The sequence below is a fragment of the Podarcis muralis genome, chromosome 4 (genome assembly GCF_964188315.1).
Source record: "Podarcis muralis chromosome 4, rPodMur119.hap1.1, whole genome shotgun sequence".
Lineage (NCBI taxonomy): Eukaryota > Metazoa > Chordata > Lepidosauria > Squamata > Lacertidae > Podarcis > Podarcis muralis.
In genome coordinates, this window is record NC_135658.1 from 37,691,555 (window position 1) to 37,710,453 (window position 18,899).

Sequence of the window (18,899 nt, forward strand, 5' to 3'; positions counted from 1 at the left end):
ATAAGGGAACTTTTTATGCATTGTTATGACTACTTTGCTAAACACTTGGATGATAAAATAATTTGCATCCACTTCAGCCTAGACACCACTAACTTTGTTCAGTTGATGAATATGTCCAAGGCCCACCCTGGTCGTCCTTTAAAAAAAATTCTTAGTTGTAGTGACATAAGGATGTGAAAAGAGTGCTTGGTGGAGTGCAGCCTACCCTTTGTCTTGACCCCTTTCCTTCATGCTTGTTTACTTCTAGTAGAAATGATTGGCTGAGTCCAGGATGTTAACAGTGTCTCCTTCTGTGAGAGACAGCTTTTTAGAAACCCTCTGGAACCCAAAGACTGCAATCACTTTGGGTTGGTTGCAAATATCACTTTCCTGGTCAAGGAACTTCAGCAGATGGTTACTGCACAACCCCCACATGATTGGATTAGACTGATTATCTGGACTCATTTTAATCTGGTTTCATGGTTGGCTTCTGCACATAAAATGATTTGGTCACATTTTGGGGTGACATTCAAAGTAGATTCTCCTGGACCTCTTGGAGGCTTTTGATACCACTGTCTGTGGCATGCTTTTGGACAGGCAGGCTTGGGAACTGGGGACACTGTGTTGTGATGGTTCCTCTCCCACCCAGTGGCTGTTTTGACATGATATTGCTCAGAGACCTGGAGTCCCATGGCTTTTATGCTGTGAGATCCCACATGATTGCAACTTGTATCCAGTTCTGTTCAACATATTTGAAACTGCTGAGTGAAATCATTTGCATCTTTTCTTATCTGATAAGGTGACCCTGATGTGAGGGTGTTCTTAACAGCAAAGTACTTGTTTTTTAAAAATAACAATTTTACCATTCCTACTGTACTAATTCGGCTATCATAATTCAATGTCTTAAGAAACTGAATTTGAATTTAACAATATTTCTAATGTTTACAGAATCTTCCTAATTATCAAAATTATAATATTGTGTGACTGATATGCAATGTATCTCACTATGTTAACAGTTTTCAAATGAAAATTCCATTTTCAGTCTCTAGTATCTGTGATTAAAGGATCCTATACAACAGGTCTGGCAAAGACTTTTGCCTGAAGCCTAGGATCAATGGCTAGCCAAAGTTGATATGACTGGGCTAGATGGATCATTGGTCTGTTCAGAATAAGGCAGCTCTGTATATTCTAAAATTATGACATCAAGAGGTACAAATGTGCTTTCTGAATTCTAGAGAAATGTCTGAAGTTAATGTTTCAGAAATTATTTGGCAGGGCATAAAGATGGCTCATTTATTTGGCTTGCTCACTATCATAATATGAACTTGTTTCTTCAATGCTTGACAAATGCACTGTTTTTCTCCGAGAAATGTCAGAGAGCATGTGAAACAGTGTCTTGTTTCAGATATGTCTATTGTTTAGCATTACAGAAACTAACTTGCATTTATGCCTCACCATTCCTCATATAGTACAAGAGTTTGAGTCAAATTTGAGGCCCTGAGTCTGTTCAAAGACAGGTGCCTCTAATGAGTCAAAGTTCACCTATTTTTAACATCCATGAAGATAATTAATGGAAAATCAGCTTTACTTGAACTTACCAAAATGCTGAAATACACCTACAGTTTGCTTTGCTGCATATGCATCTGATTGAATAACACCCCCCCAAAAAAGGGGGGGAATTAGATTCCTACTCCCTCAGCCTCATTCAAACCATATCATACTGTTCCTGAAGCAATCCAATAGATGTCAGAATCCCAAATACTGCTTTCAACTTGTTCCATAGACTTGTTATAAAACATGTTTTAATAAAGAATAAAAGCAATTTTAAAAGATGTAAATAAGATAATTTATTAAATATGGATGTCTTAAATGCTAAGAACTATCACTAAGATTTTTCACAGGTGATCAGGAATTTTGGGATGTCACTAAATCCATGTCGAAACAAAACAAAACAAACAAACAAACAAATAAATTCCTTCCAGTAGCACCTTAGAGACCAACTAAGGTAGTTATTGGTATGAGCTTTCGTGTGCATGCACACTTCTTGCACACGAAAGGTCATACCAATAACTAACTTAGTTTGTCTCTAAGGTGCTACTGGAAGGAATTATTTTAATTAATTTTATTTATTTTGTTTTGTTTCAACTACAGCAGACCAACACGGCTACCAACCTGTAACTAGAACTAAATCAATGTATTCAACATGACAAAGCTTGGTCTTCAAAATGCAGGTGCTCACATATTTTGATTTAATTTAATTCTTCTGAATGTCAAGAACCAAGTATTACAGTTATCCAACAATGTTCTAAAAGGCACTGATGAGATAACTGTAATACTTGGTTCTTGATGTTTGATATTTTGGTAAAATATAAGGATCTTAAAAACAATGATGCAATTCATAGGATGATATAACTAAACAACTTGGAGAGGGGAGGATGAAGGAGGGAGGGAAGCAGAATACTAGTGCCACATTATTTATGTGTGCACATACAAAACACAAACACTTTTGCAAGTTGCAGAGCAAATATGTTACAACAAATTCATTCATTTATTTATTTTTTATAAAAATTTTTATTAAAGTTTCAAAAGTTTTTTATAACAACAAAACAGAACAAAACAATACAATAAAACTGACAAACAAAAAAATATAAAAAACAAGTATAATTTCAACCCTTATTTTCTTATAATTTACTTCCCCGACTTCCTCATACCTCCCCTTTCTGCATTCCAATTTCTAATTTATTATTCAGCAAATCCTTCCCTTATTTTTCACTTAATTTTGACCTTTCTTTTCTTTTTAACTTATCCATTACCGCTAATAACCACATATTTTCTAATCCAGCGTCATTCTAACATTCATTAATCTTACAATATTTCTTTAGATAGTCCTTAAATTTTTTCCAGTCTTCTTCCGCTGTTTCTCTTCCCTGGTTTCGGATTCTGCTCGTCATCTCTGCCAATCCCACAACAAATTCATTTAAACTGTTAGAACACTGCGGACAAACCACTGAGTTAAAAAATAGTTTACTTTCCAACATATCAAACTTACACTACAGCCTTAAGCCCTTGATCAAGACCCATAAGGCAGTCAGTTTGTATGCAGCATAAGCTTCTGCAGACTGGAATGCACTTGTGAGATTTTAAGGCACCTCAGGGCTCTTTGGATTTTGTCTAGAGCAGTGGCATAGCGTGGGGGGTGCAGGGGGGGCTGGCCGCACCGGGCGCAACATCTGGGGGGGGGGGCGTGCTCTCACTCGCAGTGCTAAAATCAGTGCTAAAATCCACGGGTTAGGGGGCGCAAATTACTTGCCTTGCCCCGGGTGCTGACAACCCATGCTACGCCACTGGTCTAGAGAAGCAAAGGTGTGCACTTCTTGGAAGCTGCCTACACACATAAGAGTTTACCATGATCAAGGTTCTGCATAAGCGGGAGTCAAATATGTGGATCTAGGCTGGCCATTTTCTTTCTGGCCTGCTCCTAACACAAATAAATTTAACATGCAAAGAATTTTATGCCTGTTTACTTAAGTAAATTTCACTGTGTTCCAGTGAGGCTTACTCTCAGATAAGTGATATTGGACATTCTCGGCTCTAGCCTATTCCCAGTTACCTGAAAGCCTCATTGAACTAAATAGGGCTTACTTCTGAGTAGACATGTATAGGATTGCACTGTAAACTTTTCATCACTCTATGTCCTGGAGTACTTTACTTGCTACATGTGTATCAGTTTTCAGTTATTTATTATTTGTTAATTGCCACTAATAAGCATACAACCACCCCATCGCTACCTAACTAGCCAAAAAGCACTCCTTGCTCCCAAAGTGCTTTTAAATCAAAACAGTTGTGTTATATATCTTTGTCAAAATGGTTGCTTATCAGCTGTAATGTGACCTAGTCTTACTTATAATCTATTTTTTCCTCTACCTCTCTCTGGTCCTCATTGTTCTATAGATATAAAAAAGTGGTGGTGGGGAAATCTAACAGTTTTAAAGTGAAAAGTCATATTGCATTTTCACTGTCTAGGAGGACAGAACTAAGTTCTTCATATTCTTAAATGGAAACAGCTTCTGTGCTCTCAGAAGCACAGAAATATATACTCCCATCACAGATTTACAGTTAGAAAAGAGGATTGTGGGGTCTTTCGTGCTTTCTGTGACTTCTAATATCTTTTGATTACAGAAACAAGAACTTTTAATAGGAAAAGAGACTACATCTCACCTCTCTCTCTCTCTGGGTTAATATGTACTTTTGTACATATGGGAAACTAAAATGGAAGAACCGATAAACAGGCATGTATTTGCAAAGAAAACCTGTGAACTTTGGAGCTGATCTGGAGTCTTTCTGTTCCTAGGACTTCTGTTGGTATCTACTTTTCTATGTGTGAATAGCATCAGATAAGGGGATATGACTATGCAGAGGTCATACAATCTTTAAAACGTAAGAGTAGTCATTGGATAGGGCCTGAAAATATGATTTAGAAAACTGATTGAGAAGCTGCTTCAGTTATAAATTGTTGTTTGTTTGTTTATTATGTTACCATGTAATGTACAAGACTGTGAAAGCTTTACAGAAACCTGACCAGTAGTTGTTTCTACATATCATACTGAACACTTAAGCATAAAATGCAGAAAAATGGATGCCATAGGACTTTCTCCATCAAACGAGTGAACCACACCATATGATATTGGCATTAATTTTATTTTAAAGAAGAAGTGATAGATTAATCCTTGTTTGAGGCATACATAAGTGCATCCATAATGTTAACTGCACTTGTGATGCCAAGGTATACACATGTAATGCATAAAACAAACATGTTGTTCAAGCATACATCCATGCCATCCTGCAGACAAGACAGTTTAACAGAACTTTAAAACTTGTCAGGGAACAGACATGTAGCCACAGGCCATACTGTCACCATTGAGCGGCTGTAATGTTTTCTTACAATTTCCAGAGGGGTAGCCTCGTTAGTCTGTTGCAGCAAAAAATAATAGTCTTGTAGCACTTTAAAGATTGACTATGGTATAAGCTTTTGTGACATAGGTATTCAGCATGATACATGGAAGCAGCTACCGCAAGATGAGCTATACTCTAGTCCACAAAAGCTTAAGCCATAAGGAGGTTGAGTCTTTAAGGTGCCACAAGACCCCTTTGCTGTTTTATTAAAGCCATCCATCCGCTCAAGTAATAATTTAAAGAGAGCATCTCAATATGAAGTCAATACTGTTTTAGGTCCCTGTTGTGGATCACCAGCCCTCCCTAGAATCGTGCTGCTGCACTGTTGTTGTTGTTGACTAAGAGAGATTTTGGGAGATGATCAGCCAGTGAAATCAGTATCCCCCCCCCCCCTCGTCACTGGGCAGACTTTTGTGTAGCTATAAGTATTGATCTCTCAGTTGGGCAGCGCCCCTGAAAGGCATTTTTTTCCCGGGCGCTGCGAACTTCTTCTCTGTGAGGTATTCTTGGCCTCTCCGTGGGATCAGCCCAGCTAAACAGCCAGATCACCACCAGCCACTGAAATCCTGCCCCGTGGCAACTGTCTGCCAGCTCCCCGTGGCAAATCGTCACACAAAGCCCTGCTTTTCCGCGGGGCTCTACACACCGGGCGAGCAAGCGCCCCACTTCGGCGCCCAGCGGAGTTGGGAGTTTATGACCACAGGAAACCTCCCATGTCAGTTAATGGACACCAGTTTCGGGCATGTTTTTTCTTCTTTTTTATGCACCGGCGCGGCTGCTTCCCCCTCCCCTCGCTACTTTGCTCTTCCCTTCTACCTGCCCTCCCTCCACCTGACCAAGAAAGGAAAAAGCTGCCTACAGGTCCCGAAACGCCGGTTTTTTTGTTTTTGTTTTTAACAAATACGCGATAATATTTTTTCTGCGGGCGTGTGAGTTTGTGCACGCGCTCGCCAGTGTGTGCATGTGAGGGAGAGAGAGGGGGAGTGTGTGTGTGGCTGCGTGCGTTTCTCTTCGGGTGTAACAGGCGAGCTGTATGGCTGGCCAACCTGCCCCTCAGCCCCGCGAGCCAATGGCAGGCTGCCTTATATAAAAAACGAATGTTTTCGGTCTTCTCCCCGGCTTTGCAATGTACTGTATATGTGGGGGAAACAGTGTACAGTGTGGGCTCTGCTTGAGAGCTGCTCCTCTCGCTCGCTCTCTCCTCACTTTCACATAAAGAAACACTGACTGGCCACGGCCGCCAACACTCAACAGACACTCATTCACACACACACACACGGGCACACAGTCGGAGGTAAGTGCAGCCAGCAGCCTCCCCTCCCTCTCTCCACCCCGAGCCAGGAGGAAAGGGCTCCCCTTTCCCAACACTTCCCTTTCTATTATTACTCACTTAAAACCATGGGGGCAGCAGCCCCCAAGGACTCCTCCTCAGCCGGCAGCAGGGTGGACTCCCTGAGAAGGCAGGCGCAGACCTCTCGGCGTCCCCGCTGCCCACCATCCCCATTCACTTTTCCTGCCTCAAACTTTGGATGGGGAGGGTCGAGGCGAGAGAGAGAAGGTCAGGGGTGGGCTTCTTCGCAGCCCTTGCGCGAGGGGGAAGCCGCAGCTCTAGAGCTCTCTAGATTATATAGGGCAGGAGGGGTGGTTGTGGGGCGCTGGGAGAAGGTGGGGGGGGGGGAGAGAGAGAGGATACGAAGAGAGGCGGAGGAAAGAGGTGAGTTGCAATGCTATGCAATGCATTTAGCAGGAAAGGGAGAGCGAGCGAGGGAAAAGAGCAGCACCAACCCAAGGGTAGGCCAGCCAGTGCCAGGCTGCGTTGGAAACCTCACCACCGCACGGAGGCAAGAGCAGCAGCAGCAGCAACGGTGGGCCGGGAAATATAATAACCGGGACTCCCACAGGAGGGATTCGAAACAACCCACCCCCACCCCCACGCATCCCTTCCCCCGCGTGTTTGTGTCTCTTTGACAGGGGCAGCGAGAAACGAAAGTTCATTGTAAGAGGGGGAGGGGGCGACGATGTCGTCGGTGCGTTGATTTATTTGTGTTGCGCGGCGGCGGCTCGTGTTTTGTGTCACTGTGGGCGAGGGCAGGGTAAGGGGGGTGCGGTGGGAAGCACACCCACCCCCCGCAGCCCCTCCGACAAACGGGGCTCAGTTGCTCGGGCTTCGAGAGTTGGGAATCGTTCGTTTTCCGGTAGCGAGAGAGAGAGAGAGGATCATGTCTTGCAAGGCACTTTCCCTCCCTCCTTCCCTCCTCCTGCTTCCTTCCACACAAACAACAACATCAAAATGTGCAATTATTAGAGGGGAGTTTTGTTAGTGTGGTTTTTTTTAAAGGGGGGGGTGGATATAAATATATAAATATATAAAAAAATAAAAAAGTGATAGTGCAAGCCGGGAGCAAGGAAGAATAAAAGAGATGGGGGGGAGGGACGGACGGAGGAGGAGAGAGGCTGTGTCAGGATTTTGCATGAATGTGGGATTATGTTGTGTCAATAAGTTTAAGGTGGAGAGAGAGCGAGGCTGCGAGGGGAAGCGGGGGGAGAGGAAGGCCTTGGCAGTTTAAAGTCCTGTTTCTGAAGGTAAGTTGTGACACCGGGTGGTCGCGATGACAGAAAACTTGCAGGTCGTTTGCACAGGGAGGGGGACGCGTGTCTTCCGGGGGGGTTACGGAGCCACCAGCCGGCAGATGGGTGTCGAACTGTTATTTGCTGTGCTGCGAGATCGGGTCGCTGGTAAATTACAGAAATCAGACGCTCCTTCTTCCTTCACCAGCCCTCCCCTCGCTCGCTCTCCTTCCTCTCTGGTGTTTTATTTGCGAATGTATGAAAACTTGCATGGCTGGATCCGGCATAGGAGGTTTTTGAGAAACGGGGGGGGGAAACCAAACCAAAACCAACGCGCATTTTTTATTTTTTTTGCCAGGGAGGTGGGGTGAGCAAAACAGAAACGTCTCGTTAATCCTGGGATCTGGAAAGCAGGAGGAGGTTTGCGTTCGGAATATCTCTGTGAACAATCCGCTGCCGCTGAATGAGGAAGGTAAAATGAAACGATGCAAAAAGAAGCTGAGACAACATGTACGACAGAGAGCGGGGGGGGGGGGGGGAGAGCGAGCGGAGAGCCATAGGCAAGCTATTCTCTCTCTTCAACCCCCCCCCCCCAATCCAGCGCTTTCCTTTTCTGTCGTGGTGGTGGGGAGGGGGGCGGAAAGAAAGCGCCCTGGCGGGTTGTGGGGGGATCTGGGAGAGAGTTAAAGCAAATACCCGGTTCGCGGCCACTCTTGTTGCGAGCTGCGTTTGGTCTTCTGGGGTTATTTCCGTTTCTCCTCTCCCCCCCCCTTCCCGCCGCCGCCGCCGTCCCCGGCACCCCGAAAGTGCGAGGGGGGGAAATTAGCGACTTCTCGCGGGTGGATCTTGTCGGAAAGTTTGTCAAGAGAGAGAGGCGAGCGTGGTGGTGGGGGAGCAGGCTGCCGCGGAGGATGGTCACTTGGCCTGGGGCTCTGAAACCATTGCCTGTCCTGCTCATGACACGTTCAGATCCCCGGCTCCGTGCACGGGTGAGGCCGAGGGGGGCAGTCTCTTGGTGCTGGTCCCCCCCTTCTTCTTTGCCCCTAACACGCTGGAGATGGAGCAACCACAAGGATTCTGGGCTTCCATGTGGCTCCAGCAGCAGCAGCAGCAGCACCTCCTCCTCTTTCCCGGTGGCAGCAGCCGCGGGATCATAGCTCGGGCCCGCGGGGAGGAGGAGGGGAGCAGTGGCGGCGGCGGCAGCAGCAGCAGCAGCAGCAGGGAGGTGTTTGCTGCCAGTCTGATTCACCGAATCTCGCTGGGGAGGCAAAGGGTGTGGAGGAGGAGGAGTGGGGGGAGATCCGGCAGCAGCCCCCCACTTCCCCCGGCGCCCGCTTCTCCGGCTGCCTTCTTCTGCTCCAGGCTCTCCTACAAGGTGTTGTGCAGACTTTTCCCCTCGGGGAGGTTTGAGATTTTCTTTCTTTCTTTCTTACGTTATATTATTGCTCCTCGCTCCTTCCAGCAACACTCCCCACCCCCCACCCCGCAAGATGGACTCTCTCTCTTTCTCCCTCCCTGTGTCTTGTCAGCCTTTAAGATCGACATTTTGTAACTAAGATGCAAACTTGATGCTGACCAGAAAGAAGAAGGGAAAGCTCTGGGCTTGCTTTATCTTCCTCGCGACACTCCATGTTTAACAACCTTCGCTTTCACCTCCAGACCCCAGTGGCCCTGCCTACACTTTGCATGGTGGGGTAGGTGGCTGGCCGGGTGGGGGTGGCTTGCAGGCGAATGCTCTCTTTCCCCGTGTGCTGGAGGAAGTCAGGTCTATATAATATTTCTCTCTCTCTCTTTGGATTGCGATGGCGAAAGGAGGTGGGAGGGGGATCTTATCAAGAGGGATCGGGAAATAGGGACTACCTGAAACTATGTTGCAACGTCTCCTGTAGACCTGCAGTCTGGGTCTCAGATTTTGTTTTGGAGAACGATGATGATGTTGCTTAAATTCATCCACGAAACTGACTAACCGATTACATGTGCACATCGAGGGGCTTCCTTCCTGTTTGATTCCCATTTGCAATTTGAGTTCAACTTTCTCTGCATTTGCCATCTTGGGTGTGCTGTTTAATGGGGGGTGGGGGGTGGGTGGGAAAAACCTACCCTAGTGATGAATCCCCCATACAATTTCTTTCACTTGTTCACTCCCAGTGCACTTTATAAACACTCTGCTGGTTTTGTTTGCAGTTTAAACTTGACACTTTTGTGTGTTTGTGTGTTTTCCTTCTAGAGACACAAAATTGCTTCATATTTTAATAAGAACTTACTGTTGGGTGGGTACAAAGGGGGACAAAAGTAAGTTGCAATTTTGGGATCCCTCTAGCCTTACTGCAGTTTTGGGCCAGCTGCAATATTGGAAAATCATGATGTGCTGATGATATGCCTCTATTTGATACTTTATAGGTCACTATCACATGACAAAGGCTTGGAGACAGCTTCATTTTCCTCTGCCTGTAATTTCCATTGGCCTTCCTCGGTAAGTATGTAAACTGTACACACACAGAAAAAGATTGATGTTGGTGAGATACTGGCTACCTGTCTCTTACATTCAGATGTAAGATGCTTGTTCAGTTTTTAGATTTCTTAGAGAACATGTTTTCTTTAGACACAATCAGGAAATGTGACAGCATGCAGGGGAATGGGGGGCTGCGTTGGTATGTGGGGTTTGTTAATCAGGAATTTAGCATGTAAAAATGCCCACGTTGGGCTCCCACTATTCGTTTCACTAAGCTGAATAGTTTTAATGGGGAGGGGAACCTAAAAAAAAAAATGCAAGTAATATTTTATAACAGAAGATGTAGTTTTTTTGAGAGATGCAACAGGGTTTACAAACACTGTCCAAACCTAAGAGTTAAATCTAAACTCAATATTCTGGAAGCATCTTCAAGGAGTTGGGAACGACATCCATATGACTTTAACATTTAAGACATTCTCAGCACAAATTTATACCTGTCTACTCCATTAAAATTTAGGGAGGATTAATCCCAGGAAAGTATTAATCCCAGGTATAGGATAGCAGCCTCAGTGTTGTATCACTTTTCTTTGGAAATTCCTCTTTCCTTCTATTTATTTTTCTGCAGTCATTAATTTAGGTCAATTAAATAGCTATTAAATTGTCACTATTTGCACAATAATTTTTTACAGCTGTAGATGTTTTAGGGGAATTTTGAACTATGTAGATCTATTGTGTTCAAAAGAAGATTATAGCCAGCAAAATATAACTTTAGAATAATGAGTGACTGTCCAAAGGCTATTCTGTTTGAACCTAATGATTATACTATGCTGTATTTATGCACTAATAGTGCAAAACAAAGCAGAACTATCCTATGACTTACAACAGAAACATGTAATTAATGGTGGTGGGGGGGAGTGTAGTGGTTTATGTTTTATATTCAGTGTTCATAAGAATTGGTGATTAGTAGCTGTATTCCAGAAATAGGTATTCAGAGGTAGAAACGGTGGGGTCTATTTCAAGTTTACAGGCTCAAGAATTACTCCAGATAACCTTGATCATTGAGAATCCCTAACGAGAGCATGGAATGGGCGACCGCCTCACACTGGAACTACTGCAGCCTCTCTGTGTTGACATTCCAATCATAGAGTACGAGATTGCATGCCTTGTTAGAAGTTAGGAGAAAGGAAAGCTGTACTCCCACTTCCATTGCCCAAGGCTTCACATTTCCTAGCAAAGATAGTTTTCTTCAAACCTCAGTTATTAACTCACTGAATTCACAGGAATGTAAGTTGTATCTTGCGTCCTAAAATGCTGACTTAAAAAAACACGTTACTCTTCTTGGAAAACTACTTCGTATGTTATAGTTCAGTTGGGTCAAAAGTAGGAAAAGTTCATAGAAACTTGGGGTAGTCCTACTCAGAGTAAACCCGTCTAAAGTTAGGTTAGGCACGTCCATTTACTGCAGTAGATTTACTCTGAGTAGGACTATCGTTGACTACTACCCTTGCTTATTAAAACCTATGGGGACTGAAGTGTTTATGTGAAGGAGCAAGGGTTTAATCTGTACACCTCACCACTAATGGTAATAATACCATATACAGTCATACCTTGGAAGTCAATCGGAAGCTGCAGGAGCCCCGTTGGACGTTCGACTTCCAAAAATAGTTCGCAAACTGGAACAGTCACTTCCGGGTTTGCGACGTTCGGGAGCCAAAATGTTCGAGAACTAAGCTGTTCGAAAACCAAGGTATGACTGTACTCTGGTGTAGCTTAGTGGCAAAGGGACTAAGTTACGCATCAGGGATCTTTCCTCTCACTACTCCTAGGGTAGCTATTGTCTTCCTTTGGAAATAGGGAGATGACCTGCCTTACAGGGTTGGTTGTAAGGGTTGCAGCAAGATAATGTATATGAAATACTTTGAACACAAAGTGCTATGTACATGCTAACTGTTGTTATTACCAACAGTAGATTAGATTTAATCAATATATAAAACTCAAACTGGATGTTTAAATAATCCTGCAGTATATAATTAGATTCTTTGCTTGAAGTTTGTGGGGTTTTATAATGGGGAAGGCTGTTTTTTTGTGTGTGTGTCTGCGTTTTCCCTCTTTTCCTCACTGTTATGTTAGTGAAGTTTTCAGAGAGGACTGGCTTAGCACTGAAAATGATTATATGTGTACTGTCTAACTCTTGATTGCCATGCTAAAGGGATACGTATACTTCTGATTATTATGTATCCTAAATTATGTGTGGCTGTCATAAAACTTTATAAAGAGACAGTTTAAAGTTTCTTTCTGTTGTTGGAGAGCAGCTCTGAGTAATGTTAAAAGTGTCACCGGAACCTAAAAATGATGATTAAAGCTACAACATGTTAAAAAGTCCATATAAAAAGAAAAGAATAATTGAATATCCTTGAAAGAAAGCACTGAAGTAATTTACTTGGAAATGTAATAGAAGTGTCTAAAAACTGAATTTTCTTCAACTTTGTATATACTCTGTTGAGCTTTTTTGTGTTTGAATATAGTTTCTTTCTAAATATATTGGTCTAATACATTCGGTTTTAAGTACACTTTAATAGCAAAATCTACAGATAAATCCCAAGTGTTGGCTCTGATCCTGACAACTTTTACATGCTGTTCCAGTTGGATGAATGGACATGAATCTGTGTAGGCTTGAAGCCACTGGGTTCAATCCAAAGAGCGTTAGGCATGCTTAAGCTCCACTGAAATCAAAGGGACATGAGAACATAGTTAAGAAATGTGCAGGTTGATTTTATATATGTTTATTTGGTTGATTTTACCAGTTAAGTATGCATAAAAAGGTAAAGGTACCCCTGCCCGTACGGGCCAGTCGTTTCCGACTCTAGGGTTGTGCGCTCATCTCACTTAAGAGGCCGGGAGCCAGCGCTGTTCGCAGACACTTCCGGGTCACGTGGCCAGCGTGACAAAGCTGCTCTGGCGAGCCAGCACCAGCGCAGCACACGGAAACGACGTTTACCTTCCCGCTATAAAGCGTAGACTGCATTATTAATTTCATTGGGGAAAGTGTCCCTGATCTTGTGCCCATCGGATATCAGGGTGGTGGAATACATGTCACTCAAGTATTAAAATCCATTACGGTTCAAGTCTATTAGCATATCTGCTAAAAATCTTTAAAAGATTGGGCTTTGTACACAAAGCCATTCTGCCCCCTCAGTAATGAATTCCTTTGACAGTCTTAACAGGAGAGCTCTTTCACACCTCTTAAGAGTCAGGGTTACACTCAGTAGTCAGACTTAACGAAACTGGATAAACTAGCAGGTTAATGAGTTCATTTCAACAACTCATAAAGCAAGGAGTCAAACATAAGATAATGTAAAACAGTTTGTGAAGCTTTATACTTTTAAAAAGAAGGTTGGGCTTTCCTTGTCCTCTTGTGGGCCAGCATTTTGGCAAATACGCATTTGTTATGTGAAGTGCCAGGAATTCAAACCCGGGACTCTATATGCTACTACTACTATGGCAGCTGGTCAGAGGAGGGGTCTGCTAGCTTGTGCTTTGGTACCACTAGTGCTTGTAGGCCAGAAGAAGCTGAAGCAGCCTTTGGGCAACACAAGAGTCCAATGGAGTTACATCTCAGACTCTGGCTCTTTATTCTGAGCAACTTGTTGCTTGAGTCAACACCACTCTTCTCTCATACTGAGCCCAGGAGCCTGTTGCTTTGTGTTCTCACTGGCCTGTGCAGAGCTTGCTTTGCCTCTAAACTCCTAAATCTGATAATAATCCTGTGTCTGTTGCGCATATGAAAGAGCTGCAGGGATCACAGGCAGTCAATGGAATAAATGGAATCAGTAGAAAATAACGTATAGTTTTTTGTTTTACTGGATATGGACAGAGGAGAGCAATAACCTTACTGTTTTCCAGCTGCTTCACATATTTAAAAGGCAGCCTGTTCTGCAAGACTGAAAGTGGATAGGGAAGATTGCAGGGCCTTTATACCAGCACAGTACTATATAAAAAACGTGTTCCACTGGTGAAGCCATGTATGTATACTAGTGCAATATTTTCCTTTTGAGCATTGCTAGGCAGTGCATAACTATGATACGGATGGAGAAGATAAGATGGTACAAATGAAACATTGACGTTAATGGCACCAAGTGAAATTATATCTCTGTGGACAGGACCAGGATCCTTCCTTGATCTGGTGGAATGCTGCAAACATAACACATCAGCATGAGTAGAGATATTTAAACCCCAAAAACTACACACAGGAAGAATGTACATAAGGGGCAGTGATAGAACACACCAGTAGCATAACAGACTAACGTAAATAGATCTTTCCCAATTACAACAGTTTTCCCAGGGACAGAGGAAGAAAGGTGAACAAAATAGTAGAATTCAAACTATATTTCCCTTATCGTTGCAGTAAACTTTGGTAATAAGCTGTATGTTGTATTGGTAATATCTCCTAGATTTGAGATAACTTATTTTAGTTATTTTAGATTTTAGTTAACTTATTCATTTTATACACTCTGGTATTGTTCCAGCACTTAGCAAACTGGTATTTAATTCAACTAGTGTATAAACTCAAATCTGGTATGTTTCTTCAACAAAATTTGGAATATTGCTGATTGTTTTAAAGTAACATGTCATGTTCATGCTTTAGGCATCATTGGGTAAAATGTCCTGAGGCTTGGCATGTATTATTACTCTTGCATACCCAGAGTTCTTCAAACTATTTTGCAGTTCTGCCATTTTGCTTTCCTGCATTCCATTCTATCCCATCTGTTCTTCAGAGAGCTATAATTTATCATTTTGGAACTTTATGAACTCCTCAATTAGATTGAGCATTATTAATAGCTTTTTATAATATATGTATATTATGATACTTATTTGTATAATGCAGTGGTCTCTGATAACTGTCATCCAGACACTTTTGAGCTTCTTGCTTATAGATGAGTGTTGTATAGCTGACTTGCACTTATCCTTTGTACTTTGTCATCATTCTACCCTTTGAACGCCTGTAAGCAGGCATCCTGAAAGAGAACAGTAGCCCCACTGCTAGAAAAACTGTGTTTCCTGTTTCTGGGCTCCATAGGCACATATTCAGCCTGTCCACTATTACTCCCAGATACAATAGCCATGCAAAGCCTCAGAAGATTCTCCATTTCTGGATTACTGCAATGCATTATATGTGGGGCTGCTTCTGAAGTCGGTTCTGAAACTTCAGCTGGTGCAGAATTCAGCAGCCAGGTTGCTCACAGGGGCAAGTTGGTTTGAGCATATATTCCATTCCTGCCCCCTGACTACATGGGCTGTCAATTAGTTTCTGGGCCCAATTCATAGTGCTTGTGTTGACATATAAAGCCTTACACGTCTCAGAACCTCAGTACCTTAAGAACTGCCTCTTCCCATAGGAACTGCCCTGGACCCTGCACTTGTCATCCAATGCACTTCTCCATGTTGCTTCTCCCGAAGAGGTTCGGAGGGTGGCATCACGAGAGTGGGTCTTTTCAGTGGTGGCTCCCCATCTGTAGAATGCTCTCCCCAGAGACGTTCTCCTGGTGCCATCATTACATATCATTAGGCATCAGGCTAAAACATTCATTCCTCTTTACCCAGGCCTTTGGCCACAAAATAATTACGGCCTGTTAAAGTTGTGGGTGGCGGCTGTTGTTGTTGTTACTACTATTAATATTATTATTATTCTGTTGATTATTATTGTGCTCCATAAAATGTGTTCTTTTCATAAAGGGAGGTATAAATCAACAACAACTTTAATCAAACATGTTGTTTACCTTAAACCTGTCAATATTGTTACATTTTAAAAGGAAGTGCAGTAGTTTCATGGTCCTGCACCTCCAAATCTGTACTTCAGATTTGTGCTTTACCGAATGTGTATTTCCGAAAGGCATATTTTTATGACACTTATGGCTCTTCACGGGTGGAAACCAGAGCAAATGAGGCTTGTCTCACTGAAATCAGTGATATTTAGTACAGTTAAGTAAATAAAGTTGGTTTCCTATTTACATTTCCTTTGAAGGAAATCTTATAGAACTCTATGGGATTCTGGTATATCTTACTTTTCTAGATTATGTCCCATGGGCATAAATGCATAAATAATATCTGCAGATATTGGTGTAGGTGTGTATAACACTCATATCAATAAATGGACCCTCAGGCATCTTTGATGCATAACTATTTAAGCAAATTATAGTTTAAGATGTAACAGAGAAGAGAATGGTGAGATTTTAGGTCATGTAAGACTTGTGTCCAAACCCTCTTCCTGCTGTCAATATGGTAGTTCTGAAAGCTTCAAAGGTGAACTTTGCTAATAACTGACTTAATTTGTCATCGTCCTGCTGTAGGCCTTTTGTGCTCAATTTATTGAGCAACTTCATTGTAAGTCAGTAGAAGCTCCTGAGTGTAAAAAAATATGAAGATTCCATATCTAGGTTATTACAGGAGTTTGCAAGTACAGAGCAGTTACTTGAGAAGCTTCGTTCTGTTTCAGAATGACCCCTAGGGTTAGAAAGTAAATGCCCTGAGATGAATCAAAGGACAATTGCTTTTAGACATCACGGAGTTGACCCGGAGGAAATCCATATTTAGACTAATTTAGGATAATTTTCCAGATGTCTGAAAGCAGCTTTAAAAAATACATTTGAAAACAGGCTTTTATCTCCTTGTATTACGTATTGCATTGCCAAAGTAAAATAGAGAATTGTGCTCTTCTGCTGTATAGTTCATTGGGCCTTGTAACTGAACATTTGATACCTACAATGCAAAGTGTTTCATCAGAGATTTGTATAAATCATTTTGTAATGATTTATATATGTGCAAACCATATAAGAATTATTTATATTTATTTTCTTGTGTTTGTTATTTGTGCACATATAGTGGCTGAGGTGAAACAAATTTATGTGTAATTTTAACTTTTGCTCATTTCCCGTCTGATTTTTATTATATAAACATATAGAATACAACATCTTTGTATATAATTCTCTACCCTTTATAATCAACTAACAAAAATAAACTCATAATTCCTGTTTTACATATCATTCAATACATAGAAAAAAATGCTATATTATTGCAGTTTATTTCCTAAACCTATATTAGTGATATCCAGTTTCCTTTTAATGTACAGAACTTTTGATATTCATTTGGTCATTTTCCGTTTGCTTACTTTATTGGGTTGTATCATTGCTGTCAATTTTGTGATCTAATTGCTCCCAGATTTTCATCACTAGTAAGGAACTATTGCTACTTAAATGTGTGACTTGGCTTGATTTAAACAATTCATTGTATATTTGAGAATCTTTCTAGTTAATTTATTTAGCCATTTAGCCTTGTAGATATATTTTCTTGTATGAAATGGGCTTGACCCAGACACAGTCATTTGGAGTAGACCCATTGAAATCAAGATAATTGTGTTCAATATATGGTATTCAACTAAGTTTTACTAGTGAAATTACGTCCTGTAATCTCAGTCAGTCTACTTTGAGTAAAACTTACTTGAATACCACCCGGTAGGCCTATTTCAACTACTACTATGTCTGGATTCAAATCTATGGTGTATTTTTCTTTAATGACTGTTGCATACAATTGGTATCCCTCTATTGACTGACAGAAGGCTCTTAGAACCAATACAGATATCTGTCAACAGGACAGGGATTTGAGGTGACCTTCAGCAATCCCTTCCACCTCTCCCCAGCCCTCCAAAATCTGTTCTAGATGGTTGGGGTACCCTTTGCAACACAGTAGGAGGTATTGTGGGATGGTACAGAGAGAAATATTGCCTTGTTTCTTATTTTGCCAATGGAAAATCCAGCTGGATCAGAGTCCATCAGTGGATGGACTCCAACTGGATTCATTCCTACAGTAAGCTATTAACAGATAGAAACACTGAAGTGTTATTTTCTTTTACAGATTAAAAAACCCCAGTGCAAAACAACATTACAGGTCTTCTAGGGAGTTTACAGTGACCTCTATAATGGCTTTTATACTTCAGTTCTAAATATTTGCACAAGTGAATACACTTACAGTGTCCCATCTAGAGTTTCTGATATTTTACTGGTGTAGTGGGCATAGTGCATCTGATGTATTTGTATGACCTGAAAACTCATGAAGCAGAAACCTTGGGAAAAACTAAGATAAGCAGGTCCTGGCTCTAGTCTGTGTCTGAGAGATAATCTTATATAACTTCCAGGGGTATATACGTAAGGGTATATACACAATAGTATGCCAAATTAATTGCCTAGTTCTTGGATCAGAGTTGATTTGTTTTCATAAAACTCAAAGGAAACAGGCAGGTTTAATTATAACCACTCTACTTTAGAGGTGGCTAACTAATGGGCCCCAAATATTTGCCACAAAGCAACTTTATCTCCCTGCCCCCTGCATGCATCGACATCAGTCTCAAGCAAATTTTAATGAACGTGTAGTAAAAATTTGCATTCACAGTTAACTTGAAAGGAGAAAGGACTGTTCAGCCCTGGACAGGTTGACTGGGAAATAGAATGACCCCAGCGAATGCTCTTCAAGTTTAACTGGTTTGCGGGTCCTAATTGTGCACCTAAATGTGAGCATTCTTTTTATAAAGCTTTATTGCCTGGTCACCTGCAGGTAACTATTACTGTCCACGGGTTACCAAGCAAGTGGCTCTTTCAGGCCTGTACATGTAGCTATTTCAGCATTTAACATTCTTCCCAATCTTTATTCATTGTCACAGTGATCATGTGATGTGAGTTCTTAGGACCAAACTATGTGCTAGTTTGCAAACTAATGCAGACTTGCAGTTATTATGTGTTTTTTAAAAACAATAAAACTGAAAGAGGGATAGCAAGTAGATAAAAATGATTTAAAAACAAGGATCCATAAACTTTTTAAACATTTTATTAAAAAGAGATAAAGTGATACAGGAAAAAAGGAGGAAAAGTGAGTAGCATTCCATCAACCTGGCAGGACA

The 18,899-nt window shown here is 41.8% G+C and overlaps 1 protein-coding gene across 13 annotated transcripts in view; it reads left to right on the plus strand.

Moving 5' to 3' along the window:
* The first annotated feature begins 6,064 nt into the window (after window positions 1-6,064).
* BBX (BBX high mobility group box domain containing) overlaps window positions 6,065-18,899 on the plus strand; it is a 120,677-nt gene continuing 107,842 nt past the window's right edge. For 5 of the 13 annotated variants that reach the window (XM_077927207.1, XM_077927202.1, XM_077927205.1 and 2 more), the window contains exons 1-3: window positions 6,065-6,226; window positions 7,859-7,972; window positions 9,901-9,973. Coding sequence is in view for 2 of the 13 variants with exons in the window: in XM_028726699.2 (XP_028582532.2) it covers window positions 7,964-7,972 (9 nt within the window). In the remaining 11 variants the exon portion in view is untranslated. Of the gene's footprint in view, window positions 6,227-7,340; window positions 7,516-7,858; window positions 7,973-8,856; window positions 8,876-9,900; window positions 9,974-18,899 lie in introns of those variants that run through there. The other 8 variants (XM_077927203.1, XM_028726703.2, XM_077927201.1 and 5 more) reach the window with 7 other exon arrangements.